Below are 22860 nucleotides of genomic sequence, written 5' to 3'. Positions count from 1 at the left end.
GACTGCTCCAGACAAAGTAAGCAATGAATACAGCTAAAAAAGTCATCGTACTTCAGGGACATCTATATCAACATAATACAAATTTTGACAATTGGAATTTTAAAATCTACAACTCCCGTTATTTTTGAACACAACATGTATATTTTTGTATTGAAATCTGATAGTAATCACACAGTTTTTTATTCTACCAATTTACCCACCATAATTTCTGTTTCTATGGTATGATGCTGATTAAAATCGAATTTCGGTAGGGGTACACATATTAGATTTTTGGCCCTTTCGACTTTTTCGTCGCTGGTTTTGACGACTCACATTGTTTTTGTTATAATTGTAATTGTCATTAAGCATTTTTAGACAGAATGTTCATTTCGGTACTAAACATACGCATGCATTTACAGTCATACAGTCATACAAATTTGGATATGTGGCATGGCTGGTCAGCGTTTATTTAAGAGCACATGTGCAAATAGACAGACGTACTTATGTATATACATCTACATAGATACAGATGTATATATTTATTTACGTGCACATGAAGCACCATTTGTGTGTCATTTTTTTTTTTGTTTTGTCGATTTTGTTTTCTCTCCAGTTTCACTATTCTATTTTATATTTACTCGTTTTCGTGTACACTTGTTTAACTGCCGCTTTCACGGCTACATTCGAGTTTATAGAACAAATTGCTACTATTATTATTCCTACTTAAGTATATATGTACATATGTATGTACTAGAGTATTGTATGTGCTTTTAGTAAATATGTAATTGAAGATACCATTCAGTCATTGTGGCACGACAAACATTAGTAGTCATCAGTTGGGAAGAGTAAAGAAGGTTCTAAACTCATAGAACCATAGTCATACACCAGTTTATACACATGTACATGTGTACCCTATTTCCACGTTGAATGACCGGAATTGTTTATGTTGGCATTTTGGGGTACTCATATGCCTTAGCACGTCCCGCACAATCTCCCGTATACCAGAAGTCAAGCCCTGAAATAAAGGTGTGTTACGAATACATAGTATACGAAAACATGTTTGTGGACAAGAGGCTGTGCGCACATGCTCGTAAAAAGCCGAAAGTAGAGCGTAGCACGCGCATTCAGCAGCACAGAAATGGCAATGTCTCACATTCACTACGTGTTGGTGTAAGCAAGTCAAGGATGATGTCAAAAATTATTTATGCCCATACTACATTCATAGAAGCTCATACACATACATACAAACAAACCAACATTCGTTTGTTCGTTCGTTTCCCAGTCGCATTGTCCTTTTCTCGTTTATTCGCCTTACCTGCCCGTATATAGTAATTATTCAATTTCGTTGTACGAGCATAATGTGCAACCCTCTGTGCTTTTGCAGTCACCGTAAACATCAAATGACTCCTTTCCTACGTGAAAATTTTCCTTCTTATCCTTCTAGTGCAATTCATAGACTTAAGTGGCACTCACATTAACCTCAATGCCGAAAAGGCCGGAAAGTTTCGGTAAGTTTATTATAAATATTTTAGTACTTGTAATATTCAACCTGCTTGCTTGGGCAACAAAATTAATGTTAGAAATATCCTCTAGGAGCAAAAAGTTGTCAAAAATGCCAAAGTGAGCCAAACAGAGTTGATTTTGTATTCATGTATTATTTGTTGTATGCCTTTTTGTAGTCAACCGTTGTAATTAGATAGGTCTTATGTTTTTTAGGTCAAAGGGTGCGCCTTAGAACATTCATTATTATAATGAGCTTCGAAAACTCAAAGTTGGGTTAGGTTAGGGTCCATAAGAAGACTGAACGTTTTAGTAACCCCCATCTCTGTCATTTCGAACGTCCACCATGAGATATTGGAACCATCCAAGAGTTTTTTCATGCGTATGGAGAACGATGGAGAGTAAAAGCTCTATCAAATTTTAAGGTGGAAGAAAAAATATATTATTCAAAGAAAATATCTCGATAGTGAGATCATGCTAATCACAGAATTTGTAGTATTATACGAATATGGCTAATATCTAATAGATAAATCTTAAGTTTGGTTTGCTTAACTTGGTTACCTAGTGTTTTAAACAGTTTTGTGCATTTAGAAACACTACACAAAGATTAGAATGGTCCTCAATAACGATTCAGAACCACTTAAAATTAATACTTTTATTGATTCGCGGCTACACATGAAAGCTCCTAGATTGAAAATACGAAAATTTTACAAAATTACTGAATCTAAATACATTTTCAAAAACTTTAGCTAAAATATTTGGTAGTTTGAAAAATTGAGAAAGCTTTCATTTCTGTGAAAGCTCTATTTACTAGTTAACGCTTTTTAAAGGGTTAGGGGTAGTTAGATTTTCGAAAAATCAATTTTTTATTTTTTGAATTTTCGTTAAGTGTAATATCTTAAAAAGATTCTCTGAAAATTTGAAAAGATTCTCTGAAAATTTGAAGGTGATCAGATATTTACTTTTCGAGTTATACGACAAATAACGAAGAGCTCTCGGGCACTCCAAAACGCTAGTGTGAAACTTTAAATGCGTTTTTCTCAAAACTATGTGTTTTGAACTGGTGACAACTGTAACTCCAAAATGATGGATTTTAATGAAATTTATACAGCTTTTAGAATATATAATATTCCTGGGTCTGACCGAACCTTTTTTTATTTTTTCAAAAATTTCGATTTTTTAAGACCAATTAACTGTAGATTTTTTCCCGAAATAATAGAAAAAAAATTTCTGAGGCCGCCATTTCGTTAATTTTTGAAAAAAAGAAAAAAGCTTCGATCCGACCCAGGATTATCTATTTATAATATAAAACATTTTTTTCCTATCCGATTGATTTTATATGAATCTCCAAGGACTTATGATTGTCACCACAAAATAAGTGTTTTAGGTAAGAGCATAAATTCGTGCTTGAACGAAGGAAAGGCAAAAAAGTAAAAATTGGAATTTTGGCAGACATTTTCTCAAGAAAATAAGAATTTCAGTCAAATTTGCTTGACAATAAATTCCTTCGTTCCAGCACGAGTAAATTGTATCTAGAACAACTGTGCAAAATTTCATCAAGATCGGTTGAGTAGTTTTCGAGAAAATTTGACTACCGACTTTGAAATCACGGTTCCGAGAAAAACGCGTTTAAAGTTTTGAGTAACAATAATACCTGACATGGAGCACACACCTTCCAAAGGCTGTATCTCCGAAACTATTATTGGGATCGAAAAAATTTAGGATAATATTTTTGAGATGTTGTAGAAATTAATAAGCCAGAAAACAAAACATCGATTTTTTGAATTCACGAAACCCATGTTACCCCTTAATAGCATGTCTAAAGAATTTAATGATGATATACGCCAATTATCTCCAAATATTTTTCTAAGGACCAATAATTTTTTGATGAGCTTTGCCAGACAGAAATACGTAATTGATAGTTCAAAAAATATAATGAAAATGTTGATAAGAATATTTCGACTACACTCGACAGTACGATGTTATAATCCCAAAATAAATAAAGAGTAAGTAAGAGTTCAAACAATTTTAGCACACACTGTAATCTAAATTGCCTAATGGGTGTGTTCCTTTCTAAATGAACCCTTTTGTGCTCACATTAAAACGTGCATATGTACCTACATATGTTTATTGTGTACGCGAACAATTTGCTATAATTAATTAATTAATTATAATTGCATTTCGTTTTTGCTGAAATACAAACATGTACATATGTACATGTTTACTATAAGTATATTTGCGCTTATGTGCATATTCTGAGTGATAACAGGCTCCATTGAGTGCGGCTCTATATGTAGGTATATACTCGTACTCCCCACTGCCACTTTTCACGCTGGCATTTTGCTCATTTCGATTTTTTATTTTTATTCGCCCGTTCGCTTTCTCGCACATCTGCCACTAATTTGCCAAGTAATTTTTCATCTAACTAATTACAATTAGCATTTGTTGTCAGCCATGATTGTTATACGAAAGGTTTTTCATGTTTACACAAATGATGTGGTATTATAACATACATACATACATATATATGGAGCACATGTATACATTTATTGTTTATGAAAATGTGAAAAAATCAAGCGTTAAAACTGTTTTTATATGCAATAACTCTATTTATATGTCAAGGCAAGTTTATTAAGCATATAGCTTATGTCCTAATTAATATAGCAGAGTAGTGACAGATTCAATTGAGAAGGTATGAAACACTTTACGGAACGATTATAAATATCGAATTACTTAAATAAATGTGGGCAAGTAGGTACCACTACTCGCTGCACTTACTGGGACTACACCTCTCCGAACTGTTTCTAGGTGGATATAACCAATAAAGATTTAAACCATTGATAGCGATCCCAAGAAACAAACTGAGACAACTTTAGCACTTTACACTAGCCACTGCAGACTAAGGTGTCACCTGCACAAACTGACTTGACTGTCGGCGATCGCGTAGAAAAAGGGGCAGTTAATGACGGTTCTGTATCCCAAAAGAGACAGTGAGTATTACGTTTGGTATACTATAAAGCTAATAGGAGGGGGCACAATGGACCATAGGTCGATGCGTTCCTCAATTCTTAATTTAATCTGATATAACATATTTATTATAGAGCTTAAAACATGTACACTCAAAATCGAAGAGTAATTATGCCACTTTGTGAGACATTTCACCAAAATGTTAAATCACAAGGTTAAATATTATTTTTGTGTCAAAGAAAGAAATAAAATATGTACTTTCGAAATTTCGGAACCACTCCCATTTAGTCACCAGATCAGGCAGTACTTTTACTATACAACATTATTTTGTCGCGTCGTTAGATAGATTCAGTACTTAACTAACCCTTGAAAACTATTGAGTTCCAATGTAAAGGTATTTTTCTAAACATATTTCTTCCTTTGGTCTAGAGAGCAGAGCAAATAATGAATAGTTTTTCATTTATCACAAACCCCAAATACGGTTTTGATTTGAAATCTGAAATTCTTGCAAACTACTAATCCCCCGATAATTATTTGGCGACAGTGTTTTTCAAGGGTCTACAAAAGTAGACCGATATGGTATGTTCTCAATGATAACCGAATATTTTTTGCCCGACTGGACTTGAACAGTGCGTGGTTCCAACAGGACGGCGCCACAAGCCACACAGCGAATGTCACAATCGATTTGTTGAAAACCAAATTTGGTGAACGTGTACCCCATGAAATTGGCCAGTCAATTGGCCGCCTCGGTCGTGCGATTTGATTTGACGCTGACTATGAACATCGTACGAATATCGAACGTGAAATTTCCGCATTATCAGCCGATTTATGGTTGAAAACCGTCGAAAATTGGGTTTAGCGTCTGGACTTCTGCAAGCGTGCCCGTAGTGACCATGCAAAATAAATCGAGTTCCATACATAATGTCATCGAATGTACTTTCACAGGAATAAAGAATTTCATTGATATCCCTAACCGTTTTTGTATTTTGTACCGCTCTTACTGACAACCCCTTTATATTTGTTATAAGCAACTGATTCTCTAAAGATATGATAATTTGAGAGTATAGGCTCTCGAACTTTGACACATACATATGGTAATATTATATCTTCACTTTACACTATAATAAAATTAATATCTAGAGGTTGCCAAGCTTGTGACTACAAAATTATCAAACGTGAGCATAAAATAAAAAGACCATATTTGGAATCTAATATAGCCTGAAATGGAAACAGATTTTGAACAAAAAATCATCGTTTAAACAAAGCAGATTTTCAGGTTGCAACCTATGTGAAAAAGAAGGTGCCAAATCTGCAATTAGAATGCGGAAGTGTTAGAAGGCGTCATTGAACTTTTGGACTTTAAGTTTAGCGACCTTTAGGTTCAGTTGAATGTCAATTTACCTTAACATTTCGACACTTGATATTTTCTACATCAAGATCGATAATCGGTCTAACAGACATCTCTACGATCCTTAAGATAGACTATTAGTGGGTTATCAAGAAATATATATGACATGAGAAAAATTCATTAAGTATATTCTGAATGTACAGAAAGATAAGTCGTCATTAAGAATTTTATAAAACTTGGTTAAAATATGAATATTATATTTTACGTTTGCTTATGGTGCAGCACAACTCATCCGAAGACTTTAGAATACAAAAAATGTGTTATCAAAAACCACAAAAGCGTGCTCGGCCAACCAACCATTGATAAAATAAAAACCACAAATTTATGTGCAGAAAGCGCCCTATTTCATAATTTCGAAACCACTAAGCTGCCATTGACTTTTCGAAAGCATTTTAAACAACTTAAGTTACAAAACAGACTGCGCAGTACAGAATATACAACTTTGTGGATATCGACAAGTCTAAGTAGTTTGATATGAAAATAGCACGCCTGCTTATCGTAGCCTTCTCCTACTGCCAGACATTCGCTACAAGGGAGGACCACAACACAATTCGTGGGCGATTGCACTTCTGCGCCACTTTAATTAATAAGCAAACGAAGAAACTAATTCATTCTACGGAGTGAGGCGTAAGAATTGCAAGAAAAACTTTAATTGAAGTAGGAATGAATTTAATAAAAGCAAAAAGGAGAAAGACAAAAAAATAGGAAAAAAATGAAAATAAATTTCATAAGACTAAAACTGGGCAAAAACCAACAACAAAAGTTAAAATTTTGTTTTACAATAAAATGCACGAGTAAACAAAAAGCAATAAGTACTTTTTAAGTGGCCCGCCGACGCCAAAAGCGAAGCTGTTTTTCGAACGAGAGGGGACCTGCATAACAGCATGTGGAGTGATAGTAGCGTGATAGGCGCGACGTTGAACGTTTTAATCGTTATCTGCGGGAGTGTTGCAATACAAAAGCAACAGAGCCACAGCATAGAAAAAAATAATTAAAAAAATGCGAGCAAAGTGCGCATAAAATATCTGTTTTATTTTATTTAAAATAATGGCTGAATCGAGAGCAGTTTCACATTTCCATTGTTGATATCAGAATAGCCAGCTAGTTTATCAGTTTGTTTTTGATGCCTCACAACAACATACTTATTACACCGAGACTAAGCACATTTTTATCGAAAGCTTCAGCCAGATAATTCTATCATAGATGGGTCAGACACATCAAACTGCGTAGAAGCGCCCTCATCCGTACTCGTTATACATACTAAATCCATTATAGCAGTATCTTGATATTCAACATCCGATTCCCCGACTCTTAAGGAGTTCGTGAAAAGCTGTTACCGAAAGATTCTGCGTTGGGAAGATCAAGTGGAGAAAGATTTTAATTCTCACAAGCTTTCTAATGGATGCCCACCTTGGACCCCAATAGAGAACATAGAAAATATTAACTCGGGGGTCCGTAGTGCCAATGTTGAAACACTTTCTCATTGAACCATTTATACTGGCTTCAATAACCGATACAGAAACGATTCTCTTCCGGCATTGAGTGGGTCTCCAAAAGGCATCGAATTGTCGACGTCGATAGTGAAAGGAGAAAAGATGTCTGCTTAGACAGTGGACACCCTCAAGTTTTGAGAATCGAGCTCTTAACCATTGTGTTCAGATAAAAAATGTATTCCGTTATCTATAAGTATAGTTAGTATGATGTCATTGGGCTTCTCATTTATCAAGCATATAACCATAGTTACTTTGGGTTCGGTACCCAGCTTTTCTTTAACGAGTACCTTAGGAGGTCAGAAGTTAGACTCGAAATATATTCTTTAATGATTGAACCTTTTGAGCACTATTACGGTAATTTGAAAGAGCGGGATCTGTGTTCTAAACAAAAAAATTCTCTAGGTAATAGTTCTTCCCTTTCTTACTCGCATATAGTGAGAGAAGATAACGCTTACATACGGATTCTGAGGGTGTTAGGCAGGAATTGATTAAATATGCAACAAATCCGAAATCAGATCATTCTCCCTTTTCTCTTACTTTATTGCAACCTTTCTGAAGTATAAAATGTCGATTTCTCATACTAAAAGAATGAAGACGACAAGAGTATTTGATCTCTCAAGTGCAATGAACGCTGGTGAAAGTAGTATCGAGTCAAAATATTACAGATTAATGAACTTTTCCATTAATTAAATATCGAAGCAGTTTAATGGAAATTCGAGTGGCGGAAAGCAATTGAGAAATAGGCCAAACAAAGTGGAGCAAAGAAGAGTGAGCTATTAATTATTCAACTCATCTACTGTAATTATTGCTCACGAACTTTAATCAGCTTGACACCAAAGTGTTAATATTACTTTTTGCAACATTTCTCATGACTTGAAAGCAAAGATGACAGCTAACTATTTCTCATAGAAAGTCTAAGACACAGATCTGTCAGTTCCACGCCGATTAATTGTGATAACCAACATGGAAGCAAAAACTCAAATATGTTTTAGCCTAAAACTTTTTACACACATGTATTGGTATACATATGTACATACATACATACATACATATACATATGTGCAATTAACTGGTAGCGCACAGTTGGCTCCAATAAAAAAAAGCCAGCAGCTCTGTTGACCAAGTTTGTTGAAAAGCAGATTGCATGCGTACGAGTGGAAGTGGCGAAAAAGCTGATATTAAACTGTTGAGAAAGGAGGCCGCCATTGATGCGGGCAATTTGTGAAATTTTACGATTACTTTTATTAACCGCTTTGGAGTTTTTTTTATAATATATACATATTTATGTACACATATATTATAGAGAGATTAGTTCTGCGGAGCTTTAAGTGAGAGTAAGTAGATTTCTTACTATAAGTTGCTAAGTTTTATTTGAAATTCTAAGAAAAACTGAATGTTGAATATATTCTAAGATCCTACTTTAAACATCGTTTGAAGAGAAACATTACATATATATGTATTCGATTAATTCTTGTACCGATCGATATATGTAGTTTGATCGAACTTTAAATCAAATCGAGCCATATATTATAGAATATTAAATGTCATAACTTTGAAGTCGTAGACGAAAGTATCTCGTCTACTTGGGAACCAGCGTCAACAACACGAACAATGTCAGCCTCGAAATCCAGCGCAGAATTACTCTTGCCAACAGGTGCTACTCAGGACTGAGTAGGCAATTGAAAAGTTAAGTTCTCTCTCGACGAACCAAAATCAAACTCTACAAGTCGGTCATTATTTCCGTCCTGATGTATGGCGCTGAAGCGTAGACGATGACAACATCCGTTGAGACGACTCTTGGGGTTTTCGAGAGAAAAATTTTGCGCAAGATTTATGGTCCTCTAACACTGGCAACGGCGAATACCGCAGACGATGGAACGATGAGACGACATTGACATAGTCCAGCGAATAAAAAGACAGCGGCTACGCTGGCTACATCATGTTGTACGGATGGATGAAAACACTCCAGCTCTGAAAGTGTTCGATGCAGTACCCGCTGGAGGAAGCCACGGAAGAGGACGACCTCCACTCCGATGGAAGAACCAAGTGGAAAGTGACCTGGCTTCACTTGGTGTTTCCAGTTGGCGCCAAAAAGCAAAAAGGAGGAATGAGTGGCGCGCTCTGGTGGATTCGGCTATAATCGCTTAAAGCGGTTCCTACGCCAAATATACATATTTACATTAATTACATATATATATTAAACGTTGGAGTCTGATTTTCATAACTTTCTAATATTCTCTTGTTTCGATATTAAGTTAAGATGACGATTGCTACTAGTTTTCACTGTCTATTGGTCATAATGATAGCTAATTCTAAAGGCGTTTTAAATAGGAGCGCTACAAAAGTAGACCGATAGGGACAGCAAACGATGCCATATTTTTAGCCGCTTTTTTGACATTTCTCTTCAGTAAGGTTTGCCATTCCATTACATGCAAAAGAAATCGAAAAACCCTTTAGATCAGTTACTTCTCAGCTCAATCAGAGAATTAATGCTTCTAAAAGTTTCAGACATATTTCGAAATTTTTTTAAATTATTTTTTCGGAAGTTATAAAGAAAATATTCTAAATATATTGGGTTAGGAATTTTTCGGTAAGATTTCAATATTTTCCATATCCTTGTGATGCTACTAATAGAGGACTCACGCTTGAAATGACGAATTGAAGTCGGCAACGAAGAGCTTTTTAATTTGGGGTAATTCAATGGGGACTATTTTTTTCAAAAAACGAAATTTCCCGTTATTTTTTGAACACATCTTGCATGTATCAAAAAAAATATATATTCTGGTAATATTTATTTTCTTGAAAATCCAACTTCTATGTGAACCCCGCTATACAATCGAAATACATAATGATAGCAAAGTGCGATTTGGTCCATTTTCAGTGTTCTGCAGCTGGAGGCATCACTTGATAGAGCAAATAAATCACACGAACTGAGACAAAATAACAAACAGAGGCACAATGATAGATGGAAATATGTTTCTAGCATCCAGATTATTATTTTTTTTTTTTTTGAAGAATCGGAGGCAATAGTTACAGTACCAGTTGGTTAGTCAGTTAATTTCGTTATTGTACAATTAGCAAAATGCAAGAAAGCAACAAACGAAAAGAGGAAGGAAAACTTGGTAAGAATTGCAGAGCAAAATACAACAAAAGATCGCAAAACAACCGTAAATGGCACGACAAGCAACATTTAACGTTAATAACATAAACAATAGTCGATATAACAGCAGCAGCAACAACAGCAAATATACTGCACAGGTTACTACATAGCTTGTATGGGCGTAACTGCACTGCCACTGGAGGAAGGTAGGCATTATTAGAGCAAAAATAACAAAACAAAAAGAAGAAAAAACGAAAAAACTGCCGCTTCAGAAACAGCAACACTAATAACGGTTGGCAATTGCAGTTAATTTCGTACGCCAGCAACAAGAGTCATAAAATGGCGAAGGAAAAATGGAAAAGTACAAAATAAAAAATATATGAAAATCTAACAACAACGCTGAAAGCCTATAGAGGTGGAAGGAGGAAGAAGAGCAAGAACAAGCAGCAACGGCGGCTGTAGATTGCAAGCTTCAAATGCACTAAACTAAATTGTGCTGAGCTTTGGGAACTGGCGCTGACTTCTTCTTGGTGTGCGTGTGTGTGAGTTTAACTATGCCGGCTGGCAGCCGACAGCCTGTTGGATGGACGACCGACCATGTAAGATGCACATAAGATACGCCAGATACAAGATACGAGCGAGACGAGCAATGCATAGCAACAGCTATATGCATACATACGGACATACCAGAATATATTTGATTGCATTGCGCTGATGCAACTGCTGGAATTGCACTACCGTAAATGGCATTGTAACTTAGTGTGTCTCTCTGTCTGTTTGTCGGTTGGCGGTTGACGGTTGCCAGTACAATTACTACAACAACAACTTGCGCGCAACATAAATAACTTAGCGAGACAAACAGCAAAGGCAAGAAATAAATATAAACAAGAAGCTAAACACGGCAAAGACTAGAGACAACAAAAGCAGCTGCAGCAGCCATTTGTGTTTATTATTGTAGCAATAAATAAATAAAGAAAATAGGCGCGAGAGCTTTTATAAATTTTATATTTATTTTATTTGAAAATTCAACAGCGTGAGAATTTAGAGCACGAAATTTGATGAATTTGAGGATCTGTTTTACAAATAGTTTTTGATACAATGCTTTAACTCATAAATATTTCAGTTGCTGGGTTCAAATGGTCTGGGGAAATTACAATAAAGTTTTTTTCACAAGACCTTTCATCCCTCAGCAGACAACGTAAAACGAGTGTGTTTTCAACCCGAACTTTCATAAAATCCATCAGCCATTGTGGTTTTCACTTCAGAATTGTCTTCCTTCATATTATATTTACTAACCTCAAATATATTGGAACCGAGACTCTCTTAGACCACGTCAATCTAGAGGAAAGCTGACGGCTTAATTATTGTCTTTGCACCTTAAGGGGTTACATGGGTTTTGTCGGATAAAAAGGGCCTGTTTTCAAATTTTTTCAACGAAACCCCTTAATAAAGTTGATTTTTTGGCTATTGTATTGAATTCGATATGCAAAACCAGAAAAAATGTACGTATAGATATATCTAATGGAGCCGCGGACTTGATTAAAAGCGCCAAACGCAAATCGATTCGACAAGACCTTCCGTATTCATAATCGATAGCAATTTACTTTGAAATCAAGATTAAAAGGAAGGTGTAAACTCAACAAAAAATGGTTGTTGCTATAACGGTTACCCAAATCTGCCTGAACCGGTAAGTCTAGATTAATATCCATCTAACTGAGGCTCAGGAAACGAGCTGTTTCGACAGGGTCGGACCACGGGGAAAGGCGTGTTAAATGAGTAAGCTTTAGTTGGCATGCAAAGAGGTAGTTGATATCATACGGAGACTCTTTGCATGCAGGACATATATTGAGTATGGCAACTCGCGCTCTGTGTCTCTAATCGATGGTGTTTTATCTCCAAGTACGCCATTCGATGGAGGAAGTCGATGAAGATGAATGAACCCTTCTCTATGAATGGATTTCAGTGCTTGATTTCTACGAAAGCATCCCAACAAAAACTGTTTGCAAAACATTCCGGTGTCATCAAGAGACAACCTGTGGCTGTTCGGAGAGCGGTATTTTGACAAGTCGAAAGCTTCCCCTCCGCCGACTGATAGCCTGTAAGATGTATTTTTCTTTACCTTATTCAAGTCCGTTCAAGTGCAGTTGGGAATGCAGTTCTGCCCGATATCATACAGCTCCTTCAAGTTTAGGTTTTAGATATTAGCGGAAACCACCAACACAGGGTGTACTATACAATTACTTTGGGGTAGTGTGGATGGTAACAATTATCTCTTAAGCGCTTATTCGAGACTTACTTGCGAATCTAATAGTGGCTTAACTTCGTTGGCCTGTGATTACACAACCCTTCCTTTGCAACTTTTGATCGGTTAGTTGAAATTTCACTTAATTCTATGTAACAGTTTGAGGATCCTACAAACTTTAAACCCATCTCTAAGTAACTTAAGAGGTTTCATGAGAATTTTTACCATTTCAGAAATACTCTCGACAGTTTCTTATTAACCCACCAAGTGGCATCTCAGGGTTACAAACCTCATGAATAACTTTAAACTTAGGATTCGAACTCATGAAAAAATATCTCCCTGACTGCAACAATTTTCCGGCCGCAACGTAAATTCACTAAAAACTGAAATTGAAACTGCGCCGATTTGACAGCCAGCAGCAAATAGATAATGAGAAAATAGCAGCAACACAAAGGCAACCGGCAGCATCAACATCAACATTAGCAACGTCGGCAATATCTCTGCCGGCTAATGTTGCATGCTGAGAAATTTCTACATGCAACAACAATGCAAAGCAATGAAGGAAACTGCACGGCGAATTGCTATTGAACGCATGCCAAGTTATTGGCACAGCTACTATGGTGGCTATAGCAACAACAACAATAACAACAACAACAACAATAATAAAGCAAGTGAAGCATATTGTACGAAGGCATGGTATTTTTATATGCTTGTGTGCCTGCTTTGCAATTGCAATGTCGAAGCCAATCAAACTGCCAGCAGCAAGCAACATGCATTCCCGATTCCGTAGATTGATTTTCATAGCTTTGAGTTGTTTGTGGGGCGCGTACAATGTAAAGTGAGAATAAATTTTAAATTCGATCATTTGGCGCGCCAACAATTCCATTCGATGTGATATCAATTGAAGATATTGAATATAACAGTAAATTGAATAAGTGCACACAAACACTCACGAATACATATACATACAAGAGACTTGTAAAAATTGGCATTTCGATTGCAAAGTTGCACTGTAGTGAAATTGCAAAAGTTCGAAAAAATGCAAAAAAAAAATTAAAAAAAAATAAAAATAAAATAATAAAAATAATAATAATAGAGCGTATACACAATAAAAACGTTCAATAAAGAGAGACTGTTACCTCACGTGGCAACAACAATTTTGTGTGCTAATTACTATTAAAAAACTTTGAAGAAAAGAAATATGTACATATGTCGGTATGTATGAGAATTCTCATTAAAATAATTTTAATTAAAAAATTCATAAATATTATGAAATAAACCAAAAAAAAAATAAAAAATGAAATAAACCACAAAAAAGAGCGCCGAAAATATTACCAGACATAAGTGTGGTTATCAGACACCGTTACAACACAAACAGCCAAAACAACAACCATAACACCACAGCAACAATACAACAACTGCAGTAATCAGTTCCAGCAACAGTCAGCAAAATAAAGTTTACACTAAAATGGGACACACATATGTATACACTCATACATATACACAAAATATTTTTATAAGCTTGACAGCAATTTTCACACACTCGAAACCAAATGGTACGCGAGTAACTGTCTTTTGGCTTTGTTGAAGGCGTTAACTGACTTCAAGTGCACATTATGTGCCACGGGGGCGCAAAATAATAAAAAACGAATATTTGGCATAATTTTCGATTTAATTGAAGGTCACCCAACAAATGGTGGCGTTTGTGAATATTCGTTTTTAAATCGTTTTCTTCACTTTTTATAAACGTTTAAAGCTTACAAAAAATGTTAAGTACATACATACGCACTTTACAAGCACGGCATCATCAAAACAAGATAATAAACCAAAAAAAAAAAATAATAATAATAATAATAAAGTCAAGGGAGAGCAAATTCCGGGCCCAGCCGAATATTAGAGACCCTTGTGATTTGAAATAATTAGAAGCGTGTGCAATTTTTATTTAATCTATACTACTATCATAAAGAGTAAAGATTTGTATATATGTCTGTAATGAATAAACTCAATAACTACCATGCCGATTTCAAAAATTCTATCACCATTGCAAAGCTACTTTCACCCCGAGTAACTATAGCCTTTTAGATTATTGATAGAATGGAAATAGTTCCCAGGTGAGGGTATCAAAAAGACTCCGTGATGGAGAATCTTAATCTGAAACTGAAAATCGACTTGCAAGTCATTCTCTTCGCTTCGCAATCGCGTGCCAGAGAGTCGAGTAACAAGCGCTCGCAGCTGCTTGCTGAACAAAATTTCAAAACCTCCCAGTCAATCTGAAGTAATCGAAACCCGTTATCCTAAGCATATGGGGTCTAAAGCAAGGTCTGCATCGATTTCATAAATTTTGAATCTAGGAAACTATGTCCACTTAAATACCTCGTAACTTTAAACTGGGTACCAGAAAGCAAAAGTACCCAACTGCCAACTGGCAGTTATAAATCGTCGACAACAAGAAGAATGGGCAACCGCCACTTGCAGGGACTTCAGCACTCCAAATTGTTTCTTGTGGGATTTAAACAGAAAAAGGTTAAATAATTGATCGCATTCCCAAGAAACAAACCGAGGCAACTAGTGGCACTTTATACTTGCCACTGCCAACTAAAGTGCAATCTACACAAACTAGGAATCTCCTCGTATGTTCAGTGCCGATTCTATGATATAGAATATATAGCATCTAATCCTTGACTGTCCGGCGATCGCGGCGAAAACGAATCACCAAATTGGGCTCTGTATCCTCAAAGAGACACAACAGGTCCATCAGCCCTGGAACACTATTCAGCCTTCTTAACGCGACGGGATTAGAAGTTATACTGTGATAATAGAAGAGGGCACAATAGACCATAGGTCGCAGTGCATTCATCAATTCTTAATCTATAAAATTCCCTAATATGTACATATATCGGGCTGATGTCTACGATATAAAGTTTATACGATTCCACAACAATCGTGTCTAGGTAGGTCGAGTTCGGCCAAGGACATGGTAGTATTTCTCAAAATTATTTGGGAAATGTTTTCTGTCGCTACAACAACAACAACATATGAAGTCAATCGGAACACCGGACATCTTCATATTCGCTATTTAGGGACTAGAAAATGTAAGAACCAAGTTTTACCAATTTATTAAGAGAATTGCCTAGATATTTGTCAATGTTTGGTTCTGTATTATATACTAGGCTTATGGGATTTAAAATAATATTATGTGGAAAAGATACATAGCTATGGTGTTGAGAACGTTAAAAATGGTTCAAATTTCATCCAGAAGTAACTAGCCTATATCAATTTACAATCCTTACTAAGGAATTTAATATTTTGACTTTCATTTTTATAATAGCAAGAGAAAGATGTGGGATTACTTTGCGGATTTTTATCATTTTCCCAACGAAACATCACCAATATTGAGATAATTAATTTTTTTTTTAATATTTATATTATTTCTCATTCTGCTGTGGTCTCTTCAGTATAAAGTATTTTTTGCCATTTTTAATGAAATAAATAAAAAAAATTATTCGCTTATTAATTGTTTTATTAATGGCAATTTTTGATGTATTTTTATTATTTACCTTGTTTTCGTTATAATATTCTCATCCACTGACACATCTTTTAAGATTTGTGTGGCACAAAAAACAAAAATAGCACAACGTAGAGGCGTTAAACCGCACTTAAATCAAGGGTGACCAGTTTCAATTTTGGAAAAAAAATAATAAAAAATATAAAAAATAAGCGCATGCGTGCGCTTGTATATGTGGGATTATTATCAATATATTTGCATTTAAGAAGTATACACAAAAACGTAATTTGCTTACTTGTTTATTACTGACAAGAGAGGCCATGTATAAATATATTATAATAACTTCGCCAACATCCGTTATTTAGACAGCATTTTTGAGTACCTTATACAATTTATGGCTTTGTATAGAAAATTAAATTTTACTTTAGTAAAGTGCAAGTAATTATATACAAAGAGATGTATGTATTACGTCTACACCTTTTTTTGTAATTTTTTTTGTAAATTTAAGGATTTTTTTGTATAAAAACGGTTACAAATGTCGATGAACCTCAGCCGCACTTTACTTGGAATTAAAAAAGGAAGGCAAAATTTCCCGCAAATGTCGAGAATTCGGCTCAAAAAGTGACATTTTCAGTTGAGAATAAGTTGGGGATGCAAACAGATCTCTACAAATATTTTGTTGGGTTAATGTCGACACAAATATCCAAGATCGATATAAAACGATTTAATCGATTTAATCGACCAGTACTTGACCCTAGTAACATCTATAGGAAGACGGTGGAAGTAAAGTTGTAATATATAAATTTGTGGATATCTACAAGAGTGGGTTAAAGCAATACCAAAAGGGTTAGATTTCCGTATTCGGGCCGCTCGATCGTCGAACTGGTCGATAAAATACGATGTGGTAGTAAAAGTCTTATAAAATATACGTTTTTGGGTTTTTGGAGTTTGGGAATTTTATTCAGCTGGACCCTTATTCTATATATAATCTGTCTGAAAAATAATCAATAACTATCATATAAGCGGTTTGAAATCTTGCCCAGAACTTGGACGAAGACTTTTCACTACATGTACTCCATGATTTGGTATTATCTTTCACATCCAAGAGTATTAGTAGCAATATGACAAACTCAATTTTATCGAGAATGATTTAAAAATCAAAGAAAGAATTAGATAATAGTTTTAAGGGATAAGATAAATGCTGAAGAGCATACACAAATAGTATAAACCTTTATATTTCGGATAGAAAGAAGTGTCTTATAAAAAACCTATGCTCGAATCGCAAGCGGGTTTAAGTTTGTGCAACACTTTATTTGTAAATTTTTAAAACATGAATTTCATGAACAACAAACTAATATATAACATAATTTATTTCACCGAAACACTTTTACTTTAAATAAATTTGTTGCTTTACAGTTACTAAATTCAACGATTTTTGTTTTTGTATTTCTAATATTAACTATGAATTAGTTTGTCATTTAAAGTATGAATGAACTTAAAGACCCCGAGGTCAATGTGCCAATATAGACGCAGTTACAATTCCACAACAATTTGTACGTGTACGCGCTTAATTAGGAAATAAAAATGTGCGGAGTAAGCGTAGAGAAACAAAAAAAAAAACAACTAAAATGTAACAATGAAATTTCACTTTTTCATTTATTATTTACCTCGACTCACTGTTGTTTGCAAAAAATCGTTAAAAATACGTAACAATTTATAATTGCCACGCCTTTTTTGTCACAACAGCGTTGTTGACTTGGCGTCAATGTACGACAGGTGTAGTGACTGACTAGGCTGCTACCCATTTTTCATTTCATAAATATTTCATGTGCCAACGAAATTAACATTCATTTAAGGCAAAAGCGAATTTCTAACACAAAAGAGCCAATCCTTTAGCTTTTCTTTATTAACTTTGCAATCCACGCAAGTGCGGGAAGCACACACACGCTATTCGTAGGAGTGTATAGCGTGGTCTTTGTGCTATATAAATATCTAAAAACACACATGCACACATGCATTATGATTAAATGCGCACGTTCCAGCAGGAGACAGTGGCTGCAAAGTATCAGCGGTATCTGAAGCGGAAGCGAATGCAAAAATAATAAATAGATTAATATGGAAACTTAAAAAGATGACAAACGTTGACCCTAGGACAAGCGTCAGCAATATGGACAGCTGATGAAATACACCAAGCACGGGAGTTTATAAGCAAAGGGTGCAATTTGTATGTCATTTGACTGGTTAATGGTGTATAGGGAACTAAATGTATATAAAATGTGCTAATATCTGCCACAAGGGCTGGACAAAAATTAGATTAGCGTTGTATGCTGGTGGCTGCAGCACCGAAGTAGACAGAGTAGATAATGGAAAAGTGAATCAAAAAGGAAAAGACTAGCTGCAAAGGTGCAGGTGCCGCGATGTTGTGGCAGAAATAAAGGTGTGTTAACTGAAAAGATATGTATGTATGTATGTATATATTTTAGCGTTTTAAGAGCCAACAACAACAATTTTGCAACACCGTAAAGGCGGTGAGAGTAAGCCGTAAAAATAAAATTGTTTTCTAACTAAAAGGCAGGACAGTTTGTTACAATGTTGTGTCGGTCGTAAAGCAGGAGCATAGTATGGTGGCTATAAAAATATATAGAAGAAGTGTTAACCCGTCTCTAGCATCTTTTAGCGTTGACGAACCGAACACAACGGCATATTTTAATTGGATGAATAATTGAAGAATTTGAAGCTGAAGAAATTTAATAACTTGCTATGTCGCAGAAATGTTGGACGCGCACAAATAGGCAATTAAAATGAAACTACAACAAACAAATACGACTAGATGTGAATCTATATTTTCTTGTGGTTAAATATGCAGTTTGGAACTGGTAGGTACATATTTTAGAAGCACTCTATAACACATATTCTATTAAAACTAATATCGAACGAAAAGGCTTCACTTGAACAACATTTTCTTTCTATACAAATAGTATACGTTTACCCACCCACATTTTGAACTCCATACGAGTGTACTCCCAACAATATTATAGTAACAACAATAGATATCTGCGATGTGCAAATTTAAGGTGTTCCGCCACTCACCTGGTCCAAAGGCAGATGCTATATATCAGTCGTTTATAACAGGTGATGCTGATTCATATACACTGATTCACCAACAACACCACAAACGTTGTGTAAATCCAATCAGTAATTTTTCGCCAACAAGATTTTACAAAGAGAAACAAGCGACTAATGTCTTTTGACGACAGTGCTGATGCTGCTGCTTCTTCTTTGGTTTGTATTTCCCTTCCCTTTTTTCATGGATTTTTTTTGTTTGTTTTTCTCTATACACTTGCACCGCTCCCAATTGGTGAAAATTATACACATATAGCAATATGCAAAATGCAAAAACTCTTTTATTTTTATATAAAAAACGGCTTTCAAATGCACAAAATTTTATTGGGAAGCCAGATTTTTTCTTTTTGCACAGCCAACACAATAGCACAATTCGCTGATGCACCGTAAACTTCACTAAATTTGCTGTATGTATTTTCTGCGTACACTTGCACTCGCGCACAACACGCACACACACGCGTGTTTTCGTTAATTTTCACAATGTATTTATTGCTTGTTGCAAATTCTTAAATGCACTTATTTTTTGCTTTTTAGTAAATAATTGTAAGTATTAAATAGTAAGGAATATCCACCAATTTCGATACGCGTTTCTGCACAAGCGACACTGTCCGGTCTGCTCGTTTTCACCGATTTGTTGTTTTTGACTTTTTAAACAACAAATTTTCTGACTTTCCCTCGTATGTCGTTTCTGATCAGATATTTCATTTTGACGTTCGCTGTTTCTAATTCAATTCGTTTCTTTTCCATTTTGTTCCGTTAATGTGTCATCATGCGGCTGAAAAGAGGAGTAAGAGTGCTGCTCATTGTTTTTTATTAAATTTTTTTTAAAACAACAACAATTATTTTTAATGTAGTAAATTATGCCAATTTGTGAAATTAATGACAATTATATTAATAAATATTAATTCATGATAATATTAAAATATTTCGACATTTGTATGGTAAATAAAAGCAACAGCTGTTTTCACAAAAACACAACAACAACAGCGTAGCGTCGATGAAATCAGCAAAAAACCATGTTGTCTACTCTAACAAATTATTACCCGTTTGCGCTAATTTATGCCCGTTTCGTATTTAACTATGTTTATATTTGCTTATATGCTAGTTTAAATTAAAATATAGTACACATTTTTAGCGCAATAAATATTTTATGAAATACATCAAAAATTTAGTTGAAATATTATAAGGAACTGTTAAACAAATCCAACACCAAATTTTTTTAAGAAACTGCAATTGCAGTAGTGCAACACTGCCAAGGAGGAGTTTTCGGTATTTCGCAGTGGTATCTTTTTTATTATATTGTCCACCCAACCATAATTAGGACATGTCGAAAAATAAATTAAATTTAACGCTTCCTCCTGGAGCTGTAGATGCAACAGTGGCCGCGTCACAGGTTGTACCAACACCGCCATTCAAGACACCATCAGGAACAGAGTAAATATCCAAATAAATATTTCTATTGATTTTTTTCATTTACTGCACTAGCACTTTGATGTTTCCTTCTAATTTGAGCTTTAACTTTTTTTGCGGCCTTAAAATAAGTCGCCGCCGCCAAGCGATTTTTTATAATGTGCATTTTACTAACGTTAACTTAATTCCATTTTGCATTTACTATAAATTTCGATGTCAATGAATCAGCCTATTTGGGGCTTGTGCGCTTTGCATTCTGCTACTTTCCATGCCTCTCTATCGAACATATTTTTTCTCTTAATTTTGTTGCTTTTCGTTTTGTTGCACAAAAATTCATTAAAAAGTTAAATTAAAGAAAACATAGTTTACTGGGGAAGCCGAAGACGAGTATCGAGGCGCTTACGGAGACGCTGGAAGAGTTGGAAATGGATGATTCTGCACGCAATCGTATTAAAGTGTTTCTAAGTCAAAAGGAGAAAATCGGCGAACTATCCGATGATGATCTCGAAAAGTTGGGTGAACTGGGCTCCGGTAATGGTGGTGTAGTCATGAAGGTGCGTCACATACCCACAGAACTGATAATGGCACGCAAACTAATACATCTGGAGGTGAAGCCGGCGATTAAGAAACAAATAATACGTGAACTGAAAGTGTTGCATGAGTGTAACTTTCCGCACATTGTGGGTTTCTATGGCGCCTTCTACAGTGACGGTGAAATCAGTATTTGCATGGAATATATGGATGGTGGTTCGCTCGATCTGATATTAAAACGCGCTGGACGCATACCGGAATCAATACTGGGCAAGATAACATTAGCCGTGCTGAAGGGTCTAAGCTACTTGCGTGATAAGCATGCTATAATGCATAGAGATGTGAAGCCGAGTAATATTTTGGTGAACAGCAGTGGCGAGATAAAGATATGTGATTTTGGTGTATCAGGGCAGCTAATTGATTCGATGGCCAATTCGTTTGTCGGCACACGCAGCTACATGTCGGTGAGTAGTGATACTTTGATGCTATATTATTTAAAATGCATTAACCTTTTTCTATACACACACACACAGCCCGAGCGTCTGCAGGGTACACACTACTCCGTGCAATCGGATATCTGGTCGCTCGGTTTATCGCTGGTCGAGATGGCAATTGGCATGTACCCGATACCGCCACCCGACGCCAGCACACTGGAAGCGATATTCAACGATAATCCAGATGATGGACAACAAACCGTGGTGGAACCTAAAGTGATGGCGATTTTTGAGCTACTCGATTATATTGTCAATGAACCACCGCCTAGGTTGGAGCACAAAATATTCACCGACGATTTTAAGAATTTCGTCGACATTTGTCTCAAGAAAAATCCCGATGAACGCGCCGATCTGAAAACGCTACTGGTATGTAGAAAATTTATTAAAATTGGTGTTGAAACATTTTCAAAAATATTAAAATTTTATTTTTTTTTCTACAGAATCACGCTTGGATACGCAAGGCTGAAGTTGAAGAGGTGGACATTGCTGGTTGGGTGTGCAAAACAATGGATCTGCCACCGTCGACACCGAAACGCAACACATCGCCCAATCAGTAAAAAAAATTAAAAAAAAAATTAATAATAATTTTTGATAATTATAATTAATGTGCATTTGCTTTAATTTTATTTATATATCCTCCCTAATAAATATACTCATTAACGAAAAAAAACCTTTGCGAAAAAATCTAAAATTCCAATACTTCTATGTGATAATTTGTGTTGAATTAAAAATTAAATGCACCATCAACAAACAAAAAAAAAAACTTTCAAAGTCTCAAATTGGCTGTTTTAATTTTTAATATTTAAATATGTTCGAAATTCGCACAACAAAGTTTCGTTATTCCCCCGCGCTTTGGCATTTTTTGCAACTATTTGTAATAATTCAGTTTTTAATTTTTTGCATGCTATTCGCTATGGACAAAAGACAACCCATTGTTGTTGTTTTTTTACATGCAAAATATGTATGTTTTTTATTAAAGAAATAAATACTCATATTCGTAAATTCAAAAAAAAAAAAAATAGTTTTCGAGCACACATAATTCCTATTTATATATATACCATATATATATGTATGTATGTATGTATGTATATGCGTTTGCGAAGTAAGA

General features: G+C 35.3%; 2 protein-coding genes across 6 annotated transcripts in view; one reads left to right on the top strand and one right to left on the bottom strand.

Annotated features, from left to right (window-relative positions):
* Positions 1-22860, bottom strand: part of LOC105213724 (ecotropic viral integration site 5 ortholog) — a 67875-nt gene that overhangs the window by 40963 nt on the left and 4052 nt on the right. For all 4 annotated transcript variants that reach the window (XM_054230580.1, XM_054230582.1, XM_054230583.1 and 1 more), the window contains exon 2: positions 19285-20092. The gene's annotated coding sequence lies outside the window, so the exon portion shown is untranslated. The remainder of the gene's footprint in view (positions 1-19284; positions 20093-22860) is intronic.
* Positions 20511-22337, top strand: Dsor1_1 (dual specificity mitogen-activated protein kinase kinase dSOR1). Of its 2 annotated transcripts, none has more exons than XM_011186762.3 (4): positions 20511-20751; positions 21092-21722; positions 21792-22118; positions 22193-22337. In XM_011186762.3, the coding sequence occupies exons 1-4, from the start codon at positions 20642-20644 to the stop codon at positions 22307-22309; spliced, it is 1185 nt and encodes a 394-aa protein (XP_011185064.1). In that variant the 5' UTR covers positions 20511-20641; the 3' UTR covers positions 22310-22337. The 2 variants fall into 2 exon arrangements, with proteins under 2 accessions (XP_011185064.1, XP_011185063.1); XM_011186761.3 differs by having other exon boundaries at positions 20516-20751; positions 21083-21722.

The sequence above is a fragment of the Zeugodacus cucurbitae genome, chromosome 5 (genome assembly GCF_028554725.1).
Source record: "Zeugodacus cucurbitae isolate PBARC_wt_2022May chromosome 5, idZeuCucr1.2, whole genome shotgun sequence".
In the NCBI taxonomy this organism is placed as follows: domain Eukaryota; kingdom Metazoa; phylum Arthropoda; class Insecta; order Diptera; family Tephritidae; genus Zeugodacus; species Zeugodacus cucurbitae.
Note: the sequence above shows the minus strand (reverse complement) of the source record. Positions and strands in the feature narration are given on the sequence as shown.